Source organism: Odocoileus virginianus, chromosome 22, assembly GCF_023699985.2.
Source record: "Odocoileus virginianus isolate 20LAN1187 ecotype Illinois chromosome 22, Ovbor_1.2, whole genome shotgun sequence".
NCBI lineage: Eukaryota > Metazoa > Chordata > Mammalia > Artiodactyla > Cervidae > Odocoileus > Odocoileus virginianus.
The window spans coordinates 24711802-24727422 of NC_069695.1; the positions used below are offsets into that span (position 1 = coordinate 24711802).

At 50.8% G+C, this 15621-nt stretch overlaps 1 protein-coding gene across 2 annotated transcripts in view; it reads left to right on the forward strand.

The window, feature by feature from the left end:
• Positions 1-11423, forward strand: part of CABLES1 (Cdk5 and Abl enzyme substrate 1) — a 101450-nt gene extending 90027 nt beyond the window's left edge. For both annotated transcript variants that reach the window (XM_020881758.2, XM_070452738.1), the window contains 3 exons: positions 5756-5862; positions 7814-8021; positions 10012-11423. In XM_020881758.2, coding sequence (XP_020737417.2) covers positions 5756-5862; positions 7814-8021; positions 10012-10152 — 456 coding nt within the window. In that variant the 3' untranslated portion in view covers positions 10153-11423. The remainder of the gene's footprint in view (positions 1-5755; positions 5863-7813; positions 8022-10011) is intronic.
• Positions 11424-15621: the final 4198 nt, after the last annotated feature.

The following is a 15621-nucleotide window of genomic DNA, read 5'->3' on the forward strand; positions in this document are numbered from 1 at the left end:
CCAGGCTCCCCTGTCCATGAGTTTCTCCAGGCAAGAATTTTGGAGTGGATTATCATTTTCTCCTCCAGGTGACCTTTCCAACCCAGGGATCAAACTCGAGTCTCCTGTGTCTCCTGCATTGGCAGGTGGATTCATTACCACCGAGCTACCTGGGAAGCCCCAGAGCTTTATTAGTTACATAGTAATTCATGTATTGAACAACTCAGTTCTTTAAAGTGTACAATTTAGTGGTTTTTAGTATATTCACAAAATTGTGCAACCATCACCACAATCAGTTTCAGAACATTTTCATCATCCCCCAAAAGAGCCCCCCGTAGCCTTAACCAGCCGCCCCCATCCTCTAAGCCCCAGGCAACCACTAATGTACTTTCTGTCTCCATAGACTTGCCTATGGTGGACATTTCATGAAGATGGAATCATGCACTATGTGGTCGTTTGCCTCTGGCCTCTTTCACTTATGTTTTCAAGGGTTATCTATGTGGCGGCATGCATCGGTATTGTGGTTTGGGTTTTATCTGTTTTTTCTTGTAAAACTAATGTGAAGCATTGTTTTACGTTTCACCCAAGGTGTTGTAGCGTCTGCTCCCTTTCTCTGTATTTGTCTCAGATTTTCAATTATCACACTATGAGTTTGAACGTGACGCTGCACACACGGGCATCAGCTTGTGCTCTGAAACCACCATCTTAAGAACTGAGTGTTTACATCCAAATGCGAGCTGGCTATGTGTGATCTCAGGGGCCACCCCTCCCCAGTGTCAGCTCAGGTGGGTGGAGGCAGGACTCTAGAAGTTTCTGTGGTACCACGCGAATGCCCGTCACATATCTGCGACTGCGGACATGCTTTGCACACCTGCCCAGTCCACATGATGGTGTAATTCTGACAAAGGCAGCTTTCCTTGTGTGGCTCTCCTCGAAGCAACGCATTTCATTTCAGTGAGAGAACCTGAAGAGCTGCTCACCTTAGGGGATGGGACAGAGGTTAGATCCAGGATCCTGTGTTTGGAATTGGTGGGTAGAAATAGGGACAAATGCAGCCCCAGGCCGTGTTGTCCGTGCACTCATTCCCGAAGTTTCTTTGTGACTTGCTTTCCTCTCCCTTTGTGGCACAATGGAAGAGAGAACCTTCCTCCCAATGCAGGAGATGTGGGTTCGATCCCTGGGTCAGGGAAGATCCGCTAGAGGAGGAAACGGTAACCCACTCTAGTATTTTTGCCTGGAGAATCCCATGGACAAAGGGGCCTGATGGGCTGCAGTCCATGGAGTCAGAGAGTCAGACGGGGCCGAGCACAGAGCATACAGCACAGAGGAAAGGAGTAAACAGGGAACAGCCGGAATGCCTGGCTGTGTGTGGTTTTAGAGATTTCATGGAGGGCTGGGGCTCCGCTTTCCTTAGCGAGCACGTCACGTCTGCTTTCCGATGCCCAGTTGGGCTTGGAGCCTGGTGGACAGCGGGTAAGTGCCGTGGAGGCCGTGGCTCTAGGTGTCGAAGGAGTTGCACCCATCACTGCCTGTATGCTCCGTGTCACAGGCCCTGGAAAGCGAGGTTCAGGGTGAAGGAGTGGCTACACGGCTTCCCAGGCTCCCCGTGTCTCCGGGGTGACAGGCAGCCCTGCGGCTGGAACCTGGCCCCTTTGGAATGTTCCTGCCCCCGGGGGCTCCTCAGACCCAAAGGCGAGCACTAGCAGAGTCGACTGCAAGCTCACGTCTTGCAGAACTGCCTTAAGAATTCCCAGGGAGATGTGAGGCTTGGAAATGCAGGCAGAAGGAAGAAGAACCCTACCAGGCCCCAGGTGGAAGCACATTTTCTGTTGTTTCTCTGGGAATCAGACCAGCAACCTGTCAGCTCCAAGCCCCTCATTCTAGCACTGCTTCTGGGGCACACGTGCCCTCCTTGACACACTCCTGCTGCCTCGCTTGCCCCCTACCCCCACTCCGAGAGGCCTCCACCTTGGGGCATCATGGTGGCTGCCGTGGGCCAGAACCGGGCCCACATTCAGCTCCTCCGTGGAGGCTCCCTCCCTTCTCTCAGGATGAGTCAAGTCTTTGTTTCTGAATAAAGCAAAGGTGTCTCGGCATCTCCGGTAGATGTGGTAGATGCTTCTAGCTAGGTTAGGCCACTAGGTTGTGGCCTAACTGCTGTTGCCTGTTATCTCAGAAGGGGTGCAGGCATCAGCCTCCAGGCTGGCCCCCCTAACTCTGCCACTGTCCCCGGCACGGCAGGCCCAGCAGGGCTCCTTTCTGAATTGCATCCCCCTGGACCTTCTGCATTTGGGGTGGTAGCCTCCTCCCAGCTGACCTCCCCTCTTCTTCCTGCATCTGTGCACACAGCATCCCTGCAGCCAGGCAGCTGTGAGAAAGCACACGGAAGCCATCTCTCACCCCTCCTCTGCAGACTGCGGGCGCCAAGGATGGAACTGCCTGTCCCTTATGTAGCCTGCCTGGCCCAGCTGGTGGCCATTGCTGGGGCCACAAGGAGCCCTGCACTTGGCCAATACCCTGGCCAGGAATTTGGTGGCACTGAATGCAGTGGCCCCCTGCTCTGTCCCAGGCCAGGAGGGGCCCACAGCCCATTTACTAGCACTTTGATTCCTAGGCACACACGTGCAGTGGCAAAACCCAGACAGTGCAAGTCTTCATAAACCATGCAATTAGAGAGGAGACTTGGAACGAAGTGTGGGCCTCCCGGTTAATTCATTCTATCTTGAGCCTTGGGCTTCACAGGTGACGCTAGTGGTCAAGAACTTGCCTACCAATGCAGGAAACATAAGAGACAAGGGTTCGATCCCTGGATCGGATCGGGAAGATCTCCTGAAGAAGACAATGGCAATCCACTCCAGTATTCTTGCCTGGAAAATTCCATGGACAAAGGAACCTGGCAGGCTACTGTCCATGGGGTTGCAAAAGTGGACATGACTGAGCGTGTGCACATACACACACGCCATACGCATACAAGCCAGAACAAGTGAGTGGCTGGGGTTACACTGCAACTCAACCTTGAGCACTGCCCCCTCGGCTCACCCCCATCACTGGGAAGAAGACAGCTGTCTCTCGGGAAGGGGAGGGAATGTGGGGAGGTCAGCCTCTAGAGAATGTCGTAGGCTCCCTCAAGACACACAGGACCACGCAGAGGAGCCATAGCTGCTATGTTCCCAGAAAGTGTTCCCTCGAGGGAACCAGAGTTGAGGACAGTGAGCCCTGGTCGTCCTCTGAAATCTGACTGCAGGGTCTTCCTGGGCTCTGAGCATGTCTTCCCATACTTGGCCGGTCTGGAACAGTGGACCACAGGCATACTGTGTGTGCACGGTCCTGTCTGAGCAAGGGCCTGGGAGCAGACTGTCAGTTTGGGGGCCGCCCACTCAGCCACCACGATTGCGTGCCCCACGCACCTGATCGCGAGCAGCTTGCACACCTGGTGCCCTGCAACCATCAACATAAAGCACGTGACAGAGAAGCCAGAGGAAGAAACAGGCACAGAGAGCTGAAACTGCCTGCACTAGTGCCCAGATGTCGAGTGGCTAGAAACCTCCCCTAGAAGGCAGCAGAGAAGGCCACCTCTGCAACTCCGGGTGGCTGAGCTGGGATTCAGCATTCTGCCACCGAGAAAATGAATTTGAGGGCTTGATCGTGTGCAGCCCTCACTGGGGGCCAAGTGCTGAGCCAAGGGTCTCATAGCATCAGCTCACTGGCCTACCCTCTACCCTCCTCTCAAGCTTCCAGCATGGAAACAAATATACATGTCCACTCATCCTGCCGCCGGGAAAAATAAGCCCCTAGCTCTGGACCCCAAGAGCTAGAGTGAGGCTGTGTACAAAAATAAAGGACCTCTCCTGGAGGTCCAGGCTTGGGATGGCCTAAGCCCTCCTAGCCCCACCTCTAAGGCTGCAAGCTGGGCTGGGTTCTTGCTGTTCGCTGGGTTGTTTTAAAGTGAGGGCTGGTCAGGAAGTGGCATGGGAGGCCCCCAGCGCCGCGGTGAAGACATGACATTAGTGCCTTTAGGGGAAACAACTCTGCTGTCATCCCATGCCCCCCCCCGCCAAAGATGTCCTGTTACAAAAGCGGTAAATGCCATCAACAAAGACAGTGTCTGCTGGTTCAGTTATGAAGCACAGCATCCACTCAAGCTAGTTTAAGAAGAAAAGCATGTTTTACAGGGTACTAAACAGCCTGTCGTCACTGGGGAGGCTGATGGAACAGCCTGAGTTGGGATTTCAGGAATGATCTCCAAACCGTACTGCAGAACCATGTGACCAGGGGAATGTGCACCAGCAATCAGCTCCAGAGATGACAGTTCTGCCACCTCCACGGTGAGGATGCTGCCACTGCTGCCAGCTCTGGATCCTGCTGTGGTCCACACCCACAAAATGGAAACTGGGACTCCAGGGCTTCTGCCATCACTCCTCTTGTCAGCAGAGAGAATAGATGCCCAGCCTCTGCTTGCACTCTGCTTTCTGACACCAGTGCGTCACCCCAGAGGACCTGGAATTGTGTGTGGAATCCTAGCTGCAAAGGAATCGGGAAGGACAGCATGGCGTCTGGAAGGAGATTGGCTATCTGAGCCATAGTGTACAGCAAAGGGTGATGGCTGGGATTTAGCCAAGTCCACCAGGGGACTTAGGGAAGATGATCCTGCAGAAGTAACATTGCAGGCGAGGCAAAGGAGGATCTGATTTGCATAAAAACCTGGGCAAGATCACAGTGCTGAGAGCAAGCCCACCCTTAGACACTGACTCGGTGGAACAGGAGCACAGCCCAGCTGGCTGCTGCCTCCCCGTTGTCGTCTTGATAGAATTCTCCAGTGTGCTTTAGATACGTTGGATTCTCTTTGTTTGATCTTTGAGAGAAACCTGTGAAGCAGCCCGACAGGTGTTCTTATCTTGTGCAGCAAAGAGTAGGGTGAGGCTCAGGGAGGATAAGCCACTTTTTGCAAGTTGCCTGACTCGCTGGATGTGGAGCCTCCAGCCTCTGTCCCCAACCCTTCCCACCTTCAGCAGCCTGAAGCTGCTCCCGGCTGCTACTAACCACTACTCTTTCAGTCTGATTCAGAACAGGAAAGCAGCGCACCTTTCCTCAGTGGGGACAAGCCTGGTCACCTCTCTGACCCTCTGTTTCCCCCTCCATAAGGTTAGGGTGGCTGGAAGTCACTTGCAAACTTCTTTTGGCAGTGGGAGGCTTCTTTCAAGAGAAGTGTTGTGCTGGGACTTCCCTGGCAGTTCAAGTGGTTAAAACTCCATGCTTCCACTGCAGGGGGCCCAATTTCCATCCCTGATTCGGGAACTAGTATCCCACACACCAAAAAAAAGTGGAAAGGAGCATTGCACGTATCTACATATAAGACAGAAAACAGCAGAGCTGCTATGGTTGCCACTGGGTGAGATCCAGTCATCCCCCATCCCACCTCCAGCCCCTGGAATATCCTCGCTGGGGGCTCACCTGGCTTTGGCACCCAATGAAAGATGGAGCTTCTTTGCTTGAACCTGCTCACATCATCACAAACCTCGTGACTGCCTGCCAGGCACTGACTCTGGCAGCCAGGGTTTCTAAATGTCGCCTGCTGATGACTGGGCTTTCTTTTCCATCCACCTGAAGGGGTTCTGCCCCGACGGGCTCCTGCATCCGGCAGAGCCCTCAAGGTGGCTCAGGCCTGGGTTCCCCGTTGCTGGTGGTGGGGGTGTTAGAAGTTGGCTGTGACTTGCACGTGATTATGACCCATGACCCATATTTTAAGTAGTGACTCATGTGGCCCGATCTGTTTCAGACCACAGTGATTGACTACGTGAAGCCCTCCGATCTCAAGAAGGACATGAACGAGACCTTCAAGGAGAAGTTCCCTCACATTAAGTTAACACTCAGCAAAATCCGGAGGTAGGTGGGGACAGAAAATCCCATGAACAGAGGAGCCTGGCTGGCTGCAGTCCAGAGGGTCGCAAAGAGTCGGACACATGCTGGGGCTGGGCCCCCACCTGAACTTCCCCCAGGCCCCTCACCCAGCACACCCTGAGCTCATGCCTTGTATGCTGGCTCTCCTGTTGTTCTGGGGAAGTGAAACAGGTCATGTTCAGCTCTAATTAAAGAGGCACATCCGATGCTGGCTGACCAGCGCCCGGAAGTGTGAGAGCCGAGGGAGGCTGGACACGAGCTGACAAGGATCTGGGCGTGGGGGAGGAGGTTGCTTATGAAGGAATCATTTCATACTCTCTGTGGCTCACAGCTCAGTAAGATTTATGTTATGGAAAACTCAGAATAGGAAACGTTCGGTCCCCAGCTTCCTTAAATGCAGGCAAAACAGAAAAGAGCTGGCATCACAGAGTTTGAGATAACTCTCTACCCACAGTCATCCTCCCAGCGATGACAGCCAAGCCCTATCTATAATCCGTCAGCAAAAACAGCCAAAGCAAAATCAGGCCCCAATTTCCCCTGCAGCAGATTGGATCAGCCTTGCGGTGACCCACATCTGCGGGTCTTGCTGGGCTGGAGAGAAGCTGACCTGTGTTGTGGAGACTGTGTGCCAGGACAGCAAGATTTCAGTGTGTGTGTGTGTGTGTGGTAATGGAGGCTAAACTATACACAAATACAGTGTTGGAACATGTGCCAACGTACATGTGAGTACATATCCTAATACTGATTTGATTCTGGCATGTTCCGAGCCAAGAAGTGAGAAAAATTAAGTATTCATATACTTGGTCTGCTGGCCAGGCAACTCTCCTAAGAAGATTGGTTGCTGCACTCTTTTTTAAAAAATTTACTTATTTTTATTATTGGCTACCTGCTGAGAAGAGCTGACTCATTAGAAAAGACCCTGATGGTGGGAAAGAAGGGGACGACAGAGGATGAGATGGTTGGATGGCACCACCGACTCAATGGACATGAGTTTGAGCAAGTTCCGGGAGATGGTGAAGGACAGGGAAGCCTGGCATGCTGCAGTCTATGGGGTCGCAAAGAGTCGGACATGACCGAGCAACTGAACAAGAACAAATTAGAGGATAATCGCTTTACAGCCTTGTGTTGGTTTATGCCATACACCAATGTGAGTCAGTCATAGGTACACATGTGTCCCCCCCTGGTTGCTGCACTCTTAGTTGAACCCCTTTTCTGCCACAGTTAGTGGCCATAAGTGATCTTCAGCAGACCTGATACCAAGTACCTAGTTTATCTCAGTGACTATCTCTCTGGAATGACCTTTGTTTCCTCCTGTCACTGTGAACGGACTCTATTCCATTTCGAGACCCCCAGCCATCCACTTGAGTTCACCATGGTCTGGAACTGACATGGTCTATACAGCCTGACCAACAGAGAAGGGTTCAAAGTCCCAGCGACTTAAGTCTGTTGTTGTTCAGTCACTAAGTTGTGTCCAACTCCTTGCAACCCCATGACTGCAGCACACCAGGCTTCTCTGTCTTCCACTATCTCACAGAGTTTGCTCAGACTCATGTCCCTTGAGTCATTGATGCCATCCAATCATCTCGTCCTCTGTCACCCCCTTCTCCTCTTGCCGTCAATCTTTCCCAGCATCAGGGTCTTTTCCAATGAGTTGGCTCTTTGCATTAGGTAGCCAAAGTATTGGAGCTTCAGCTTCAGCATCAGTCCTTCCAATGAATATTCAGGGTTGATTTCCTTTAGGATTGACTGGTTTGATCTCTTAAGTGTGTTGGCCACATATAACTATCTTGATTATAGAGATCGACTCCCATTCCACCTCACCCTTTTGTGGTTGAGAAAGAGGAGATGCTTTCGAGACAGGATAGTCTTTTTCTTTGCAGTCCCCCGAAACTCCACATTCTAACAAGACTCTTCCCTCTTTCCCACCTTTCTGTAGCCTGAAACGAGAGATGCGGAAGCTCGCCCAGGAGGACTGTGGCCTCGAGGAGCCCACGGTGGCCATGGCATTTGTCTACTTTGAGAAGCTCGCCCTCAAGGGAAAACTGAACAAACAGAACCGGAAGCTTTGTGCCGGCGCTTGCGTGCTCTTAGCGGCCAAAATCGGAAGCGACCTCAAAAAGCATGAAGTCAAGCATTTAATTGACGTAAGTGGCCTGAGTCCTGATTGGCTGGAGTGGGAGCATGTGCTCCAGGCTAGCATTTGTCTCTCAGAAAATCCTGACTGGTGACCCTGCCTGGGAGAATTCTGATCCTTAGTACCAGCTGAGGGACCAGGACCATGATGTCGGCCCTTCTGCAGAAGCAAATGTCAAACCCCACATCTTGGGCTATCTTAGAACAGAGAGATGGGTCCCTTTGACAAGACTGAAGATCCCTAGTATTGGGTCTGGCCATAAAAATCCATATTCAGGCACCAAGAGGGATGAGATTATTCTCAAAAGCCACAGGAGCCACTATGATGGCCAGGGGTCTTGTGGGCATGGTGACCAACAGTGTCCATCAGTCACATTGGCTCACACCTTGGCCTCCTGTGACCTCGGCCACCTCCTTTTTGGGGAAGGGCGTGGGCTTGACTGAGTGGTAATATCTTCTACTTTAAAAAAAATTTTTATTTGGGTATAGTTGATCTACAATGTTGTGTTAGTTTTAGGTGTAAAGCGAAGTGAATCAGTTATACATATTCATAGTTCGTGCATGTGTGCATGCTAAGTCACTTTAGTCGTATCTGACTCTTTGCAGCCCTGTGGACTGTAGCCCACCAGGCTCCTCTGTCCATGGGATTTTCCAGGCAAGAGTACTGGAGTGGGTTGCCATTTTGTCCTCCAGGGGATCTTGCCGACCCAGGGATCAAACTTGCTTCGCTTATGTCTTCTGCATTGGCAGGCGGGTTCTTTACCACTAGCGCCACCTAAGAAGCCCCCACATATATAGTATCCACTCTTTTTTTTTAGATTCTTTTTGCATATAGGCCATTATAGAAGCAGTGAGCAGAGTTCCCCGTGCTATACAGTAGGTCCTTGTAATTTATCTGTGTTATATGCAGTAGTGTGTATATGTCAATCAAAATCTCCCACTGTATTACTCCCTTCCTCTCTCCCCCAGTAATTATAGGTTTGTTTTTTACACCTGTGACTCTATTTCTGTTTTGTACATAATGTACATTTTTTTTTTAGATTCCACATACAAGCAATATCATGTGTTACTTGTCTTTCTCTGTCCAACTTCACTCAATAAGACAATCTCTAGGCCCACCCATGTTGCTGCAAATGGCATTATTTCCTTCTGTCTATGGCTAAGTAATATTCCATTGAATATGTGTACCACATCTTTATCCATTCCTCTGCTGATGGACATTTAGGTTGCTTCCATGTCTTAGCTATTGTAAATAGCACTGCAGTGAACACTGGGATGCATCTATCTTTTGGAATTATGGTTTCCTCTGGGTATATGCTCAGGAATGGGATTGCTGGGTCTAATGGCAGCTCTGTTTTTAGTTTTTTAAAGAACCTCCGTTCTGTTCACCATAGTGGTTGTACCAGTTTACATTCCCACCAACAGTGTAGGAACGTTCCCTTTTCTCCACACTCTCTCCAGCATTTATTGTTTGTACACTTTTTGATGTCCTTACTTTTAAAGTAGAATGTCATCAAAGCAAGGAAACACTGATCTTCTTGGACAGTTATACGAATGCCTGTTTTAAAATTCTGTTTATTCAGGGACTTCCCTGGTGGTCCAGTGGCTAAGACTCCATTTTCCCACAGCAAGGGGCCGTGGTTCGATCCCTGGCCAGGGAACTAGATCCCACATGCTGCAACTAAGACCTGGGGCAGCCAGATAAATAAATAAATAATTTGAAAAACCACTGACATCGTAAGATTATTGAGGGATTAAATGAAGTCATGGGATGTATGCCAGGCTCCGGGCAGCCTGTGGATCCTCAGGAGGTATGAGTCCTTCTGCCCTAGGACTGTGAGCAGGAAACAGCTGACGCCTCCCTTTCTTCCTCCACGGTCTTGCCCATAACAGGTTTCTCTATAAATGCTGGCTGATGGATATAGGGGCTACACATGGAGAAAACCTAGGATTTTTATTTCAAGGCTAAAAGGCTTTTGGTTTTCTTACATTTTGTTGCAGAAACTGGAAGAGAAGTTCCGGCTGAATCGACGAGAACTGATCGCCTTTGAGTTCCCAGTGTTGGTGGCCTTGGAGTTTGCCCTTCACCTCCCAGAGCACGAAGTTATGCCTCACTACAGACGCCTGGTCCAGAGCTCCTAGCACAGGCCTCCTGGGAGGGCCAGGGACCATTCCTTCTGAGCCCGGGGTGGTAGCACCATACTACTGGAAATGCAGAACTAGAACTCGACATAGCAAACTTGTTTTCCTCTCAACATTTGTTTCTGTACAGAAGCCGTACCGGGAACTTTTCAGGGAGTCTTCCATCTGGCCAGACGAGATGGGCAGTGAGCTGATTACTGCTCAACCAGGAAGGGGAGACCCGTTCAGAAGATGGCTCCCCCAGCAGGAGCACGAGGCCCCACTGGGACTCCCTCGCAGCCACACCCAAACCTTGCAGGCGTGGTCCAGGGCCTTCTCTCCGGACCCGTTCCAACTCAGAGTGCGAAGTCCTAGAGCAGATCGCGGAAGAGAATTCGTGGAAGTAGGGGGAAAGCTTCTAGAAAATTCCCTCACTGTATCGAAAGAGCATGCCAATCTATTTTTGTAGCCGCTGTTGGAAGTGCACTTTCCCTTGGAGGAGTGTATGGAGAAGCGTGAGAGTCTGTGTGTTTGAGAGATGCCGAATCAGCCTCCACCTGCAAAGCCAGCCCCACCTGCGGACCCCAGCCTGGAGTCATACTGACCTTCGGCAGTTGTTTCTAGATAAATCTCTGGATAACCATCACTCTCTCCATACCAGATGGATATCCTCTGCCCTTAGAAAATCATATAGTTTCTGTTTCTGCCCCCATTACCACTAACGGGACAGAGGCGACAAGTTGTCACTGTTAGACGGGCTGCGTGGAAAGGTGTGGCGTGCGACACTGTGTACCTTTCCACTGTCACACCTTGTGTGTGCATTGAACCTTTGCACTTTTCTCCTGTGGACAGGCTGGGGCTGGGCTCCGTGGTGTGTATTCCTGTGCTCTATGTTAGAGTGCATCACAGGCACATTTCTTGTGCTATCTATCTATATCTATATATATATATATGTATATATATATATATAAAAAGTGTTTTATAAAATCCAGAATAGGGATAAGACGCATGGTTGGTGTCTTGAGACTTTTTGACATCTGGGACAAACTGCCTCTTGAACTGAGGTTGAGTCGATCAAAGAGGCAGCAACTCTTAGCATCACCATGTCCCCAGGGCTGTTAGTGCAGAGGTTTCATTGCAACTTGTACCGATTTACTGGGGCAACCTGCACGGAGGCCTCTCAACATGTCATCACCTCGTAGCTGCTAGAGAGAGGTGCCTGCTGGGATTCACCTGACACAAGGAAGCCTGTGGCCCTGTAAAAAGAGAATTAAAATATTTTATGATTTCTATACCCGTGTATGTGTAGACACATAAGTCTCAGCAGTCACCCCTCACCGTGCATTACGGATGCGTCTGCCACCAGCTCCACCTCAATCCCACACACAGATTCGGAGCTTCTCACCCCAGCGAAGGGATGATGGGGGAACAGAGTGTACCCAGCTTTACTTAGTAGGGTTTGAAAGAATCTGACAGTCACAGGCTGGAGGAATTCAAGGAGTGGCGGGGGAGAGAGCAAACAGGACACGTAACCAAGTTTAGTCCTGAGTATTTTGCAAACAGGTTTCCTTAACTGCGTTCAGTTGTGAGATGATTTTGTCGGGAGGTACGATGAACATGACCTCTTTGGCCCGGTTTGTCAAATAATAGTTGAAAGTGTTAGTCACTCAGTCATGTCTGACTCTGCAATCTCATGAACTGTAGCCCGCCAGGCTCCTCTGTCCATGGAATTCTCCAGCCAGGTATACTAGAGTGGGTAACCATTCCCTTCTCCAGGGGATCTTCCTGACCTAGGGATTGAACCCAGGTCTCCTGCATTGCAGGTGGATTCTTTATCATCTGAGTCACCAGGGAAATTCTGCAGTGAGGGCCTGCAGGTGAAAGGCCTTACTTAGAAGCCAGGTCACTAGCATCTAGAAATTGCCTGCAGGTGGCTCCCTGCCATCCATCCATCTTGAGTCTCCTGCCAAGCTTGGGGGGACGTCCAGTGGGTGACATGGGCCACCAACCCAGATATGTGTTGGACTACACCCTGCGTCCTCCCCCTGTCTTAAAGTCAGGCTAACATTCTTCGGTTTGGGGCAGTTTGGATTTTGGCATTTAGGAGGTAGACTTAGAAAGTTGTGGGTCTATTTTTTTTAAGACTATTTAAAAGTTTATTTTGACCTGTGGATCTGTTAAGTGAGGAGTTTATTGGTTTTAATTTAGTTGGGAGGGAGGCTTAGAATGAAAGATGTTGTCCAGAGCTCCCTTTTTTTTTTCTTGTCCATTTCATGAGCTTTCTGAAGGGAAAGGAGAACCAGGGTCACTGCTGGAGCCTCCCTGTGACTTGGTGCCTTTCAGTCACTTCCCATCCTCGGCCTTTGGTGCAGAGTCGTGGGGGCTGCCTGAGCTGTGTGGAGAGAAGGCAGACTATTCTAGAAGATCCTGAGGCTCTGCCCCCTTCCATCCTCCACCACTGGGGCAAGTTCAGGCCCCTTGCAGGCCCTGCTCCCTGAAGGGCTGCCTGAAGCCCCTGCAGTTCTCCCCAAGGCCATGTGTGTGGGGAAGCCCACCACAGCCACGTGCCCCTCGGGACAGCAGGAAGCTGCTCCACCTGACTTAGTTTCCCCAGCCTGGGCTGGTGGACTGGAGGTGCCTCTCTTCTGATGGACTGACTGTGAAATCTTGGTAGAGCCGGAAGCCAGCAAAGCAGCCGGCCTGTCCCTAAGCCAGTCTCCTGCCCCCTAAAAGCCTTGGAACCTCAGTCAGTGACACTTAGCAGGGTCCCTCCTTTCCCTTCTACCCGCAGCCCCCCTTCTCAGTCAAACCTACGCTCAAACAAGCAACCCACACACAACACAAAGCTGTTTATTTTCCTTGGCTTTTTATCCTGATCAGAAACTCGTCTGCTCTTTCTGTGGTCCACCCAGCAGGCCCATTTGGGGCCACCCCTTACCCTACACAAACTGCTCCATAGCACAACCCTGCTTTGCTGATGTGGGCACAGGGGTGTCAGAAGGTGCCAGTCCCCTGCACACCCCAGCAGCACATAGTTCTGTTTACTGCCCTCACTGCTGAACTGTCTCTCCCAGACATTTCCGGTGCAGTGCTGAATGGCCAGCCCTCACCCCCCCACACCCTGGCTGGCTCTATAACTCATTTTCCCTGAAGCCTTCTCGTCTCCCTTGCAATCTGCACGTGAGGAGGCGGGGCGGGCTGGGACAGAGCAGGTTTGAGCCAAGTAGTTTCGTTACCCATTAATTGCAGTATCTGTCCAGCAATAGAAGGAGTTCTTTGAAGAGAAAGGTTTCTGGGGGAGCAGCCCAGGGTCTCCCCTCCTCCAGAGGCAGCCTGAGTTCATCTTGGGGCTGTCAGGACAATTGCTGGCCAGGTCCCAGCTGAGGGCCTGACGGGGGAAGAAACATCCACACAATAAGTCTGGGTCACATATTGTCAACACTAATGTAAACGTGGCTTCCAGGAGGGCAAGTACAGGGCAAGAGATGAGCGAAAAAGCTGTAAGAAAATAATAATTGAAGGGCATGGTCCTCTTACTGTCCAAGCAGGGAGTGCTAGCTCTGACAACCCACACTGCATCAAGACTTCTAAATAGAAATTCTAGAAAGTCTGCAAACACAGGGCTGGCTGAACCCTGAAGACACACTGGGTGAGGATGGTGCTGTGTATCATCTCCTAGTTCCATCTTGCTATTCAAAGTGTGGTCTGAGGACCAGCATCATCAGCATCCCCTGGGGCTTTGTGACACATGCAGAGTCTGCATCTCAACAAGGTTCCATGGACATTTGTATGCATTAAAATCTGAGAGGTACAATTCCTCCAGATAAGCATGTGCGTGAAAGTTGCTCAGTCATGTCCGACTCTTTGCAAACCCATGGACTATAGTCCATGGAATTCTCCAGGCCAGAATACTGGAGTGGGTAGCTGTTCTCTTCTCCAGGGGATCTTCCCAACCCAGAGATGGAACCCAGGTCTCCCTCATTGCAGGCAGATTCTTTACCAGCTGAGCCACTGGGGAAGCCCTAATATAAGCATAGGAAATAAATTTTTTCTGCCTGAAAATAAGATACTACTCATGTACAGGGTTGTCTAAAACAGAGGTAATATAGATGGTTTTGAACACCAAAAGGAACAGTGCCAGTCTCTCACTGAGAGTTAAGTTTTGACACCTGTTTACCTTTATGCTTCATCTTACCTTTCTGGGGATGCGTGTGGCCAGAGATGTTTAAGTGGATGAAGCTACCATTAAACTGATCGTAGGTCTCAAGCGCAAACCCGGCTTACAGGCATCGCTGTATTGGGTGTTGACTAGGGCCGCTACACGGAGGTGAGGTCTGTATCTCAGGTTCTTGGGTCCACGCACAGGTGGGACATTGCGATGGTGGAGGGTCAGGGTCGCTGAGGGTGCTGGAGCATGGCCCCCTCTACCAGAGTGGGGGAGCTGTACGGTCATGGCCTCGGGACGTTATGATGAATAGATCTCCATTTTGCTTCCAGACTGACCTTCATTTTTGAGATCCATGTAGCATCTTATAAGATGTGTCTTACTCTGGGTTCGGAAACTCAGGTGACAGCAGGGACCCCAGGGCTGGCCCCTGAGAGGTTTCCAGAGGTTGAAGTGAGACCACTGGAGGCAAGTTGAAGGCAACCTCTCCAGGTGCCATGAGACTGTTCTCTGCATGGACTCCCCCAACAATAAGGCTGCTCCAGACGCAGGACAGCCCAGGAGGGACCTGGAATGCCCAAGACCACAGGGTCAGAAATTGCCACTCAGAAATCAGCCTGGCACACAGGGGACAAGGTGGGCAAGTAGAGCCTTTGTTTGGTTTAATGAGTGAAGATCAAGAAGACAGGATGAAATCAAGGACTCCTTACTGGGGCATCTGGACAGCTTGGTGAGAAGCCGGAACTTCTACTACATTCGCTCAGTCGTGTCCAACTTACTGAGACCCCATGGACTGTAGTCCACCAGGCTCCTCTGTCCATGGGATTCTCCAGGCAAGAATACTGGGGTGGGTAGCCAGCCATTCCCTTCCCCAGGGGATCTTCCCAGCACAGGTCTCCTGCACTGCAGGCAGATTCTTTACCACCTGAGCCAGCAGACACAGATAATCCCTTGGACACAGTGTTTGTCAAAGGAACTGAATATTCACCAAGCACACAGCCCCTGCCAGCCCTGTGCTTGGCACTTAAAAGTCCATGTTCTTATTTAACACTTAACAAACAAACTGTAAAAAATCAGGTATCATGCACCCATTTCAGAGATGAGGAAACTGAGGTTCTGAAAGGTGATTTTACTTGCCCCCCGTCACCCAGCATGAAGTGGCCAAGACAGGAGGTTTCCTAGCCAGGTCTGTCCAAATCGCAAGCCCAACCAGCTGTGTGCTGTCTCAAGCAGGGATCAAAACACAGAAGCTGAGAAAGTGGAGAGACCAGAGCCAGGTGACTTCAGGGGTCACTCCAGACCTGCTGTACTCGAGGCCTCTCAGT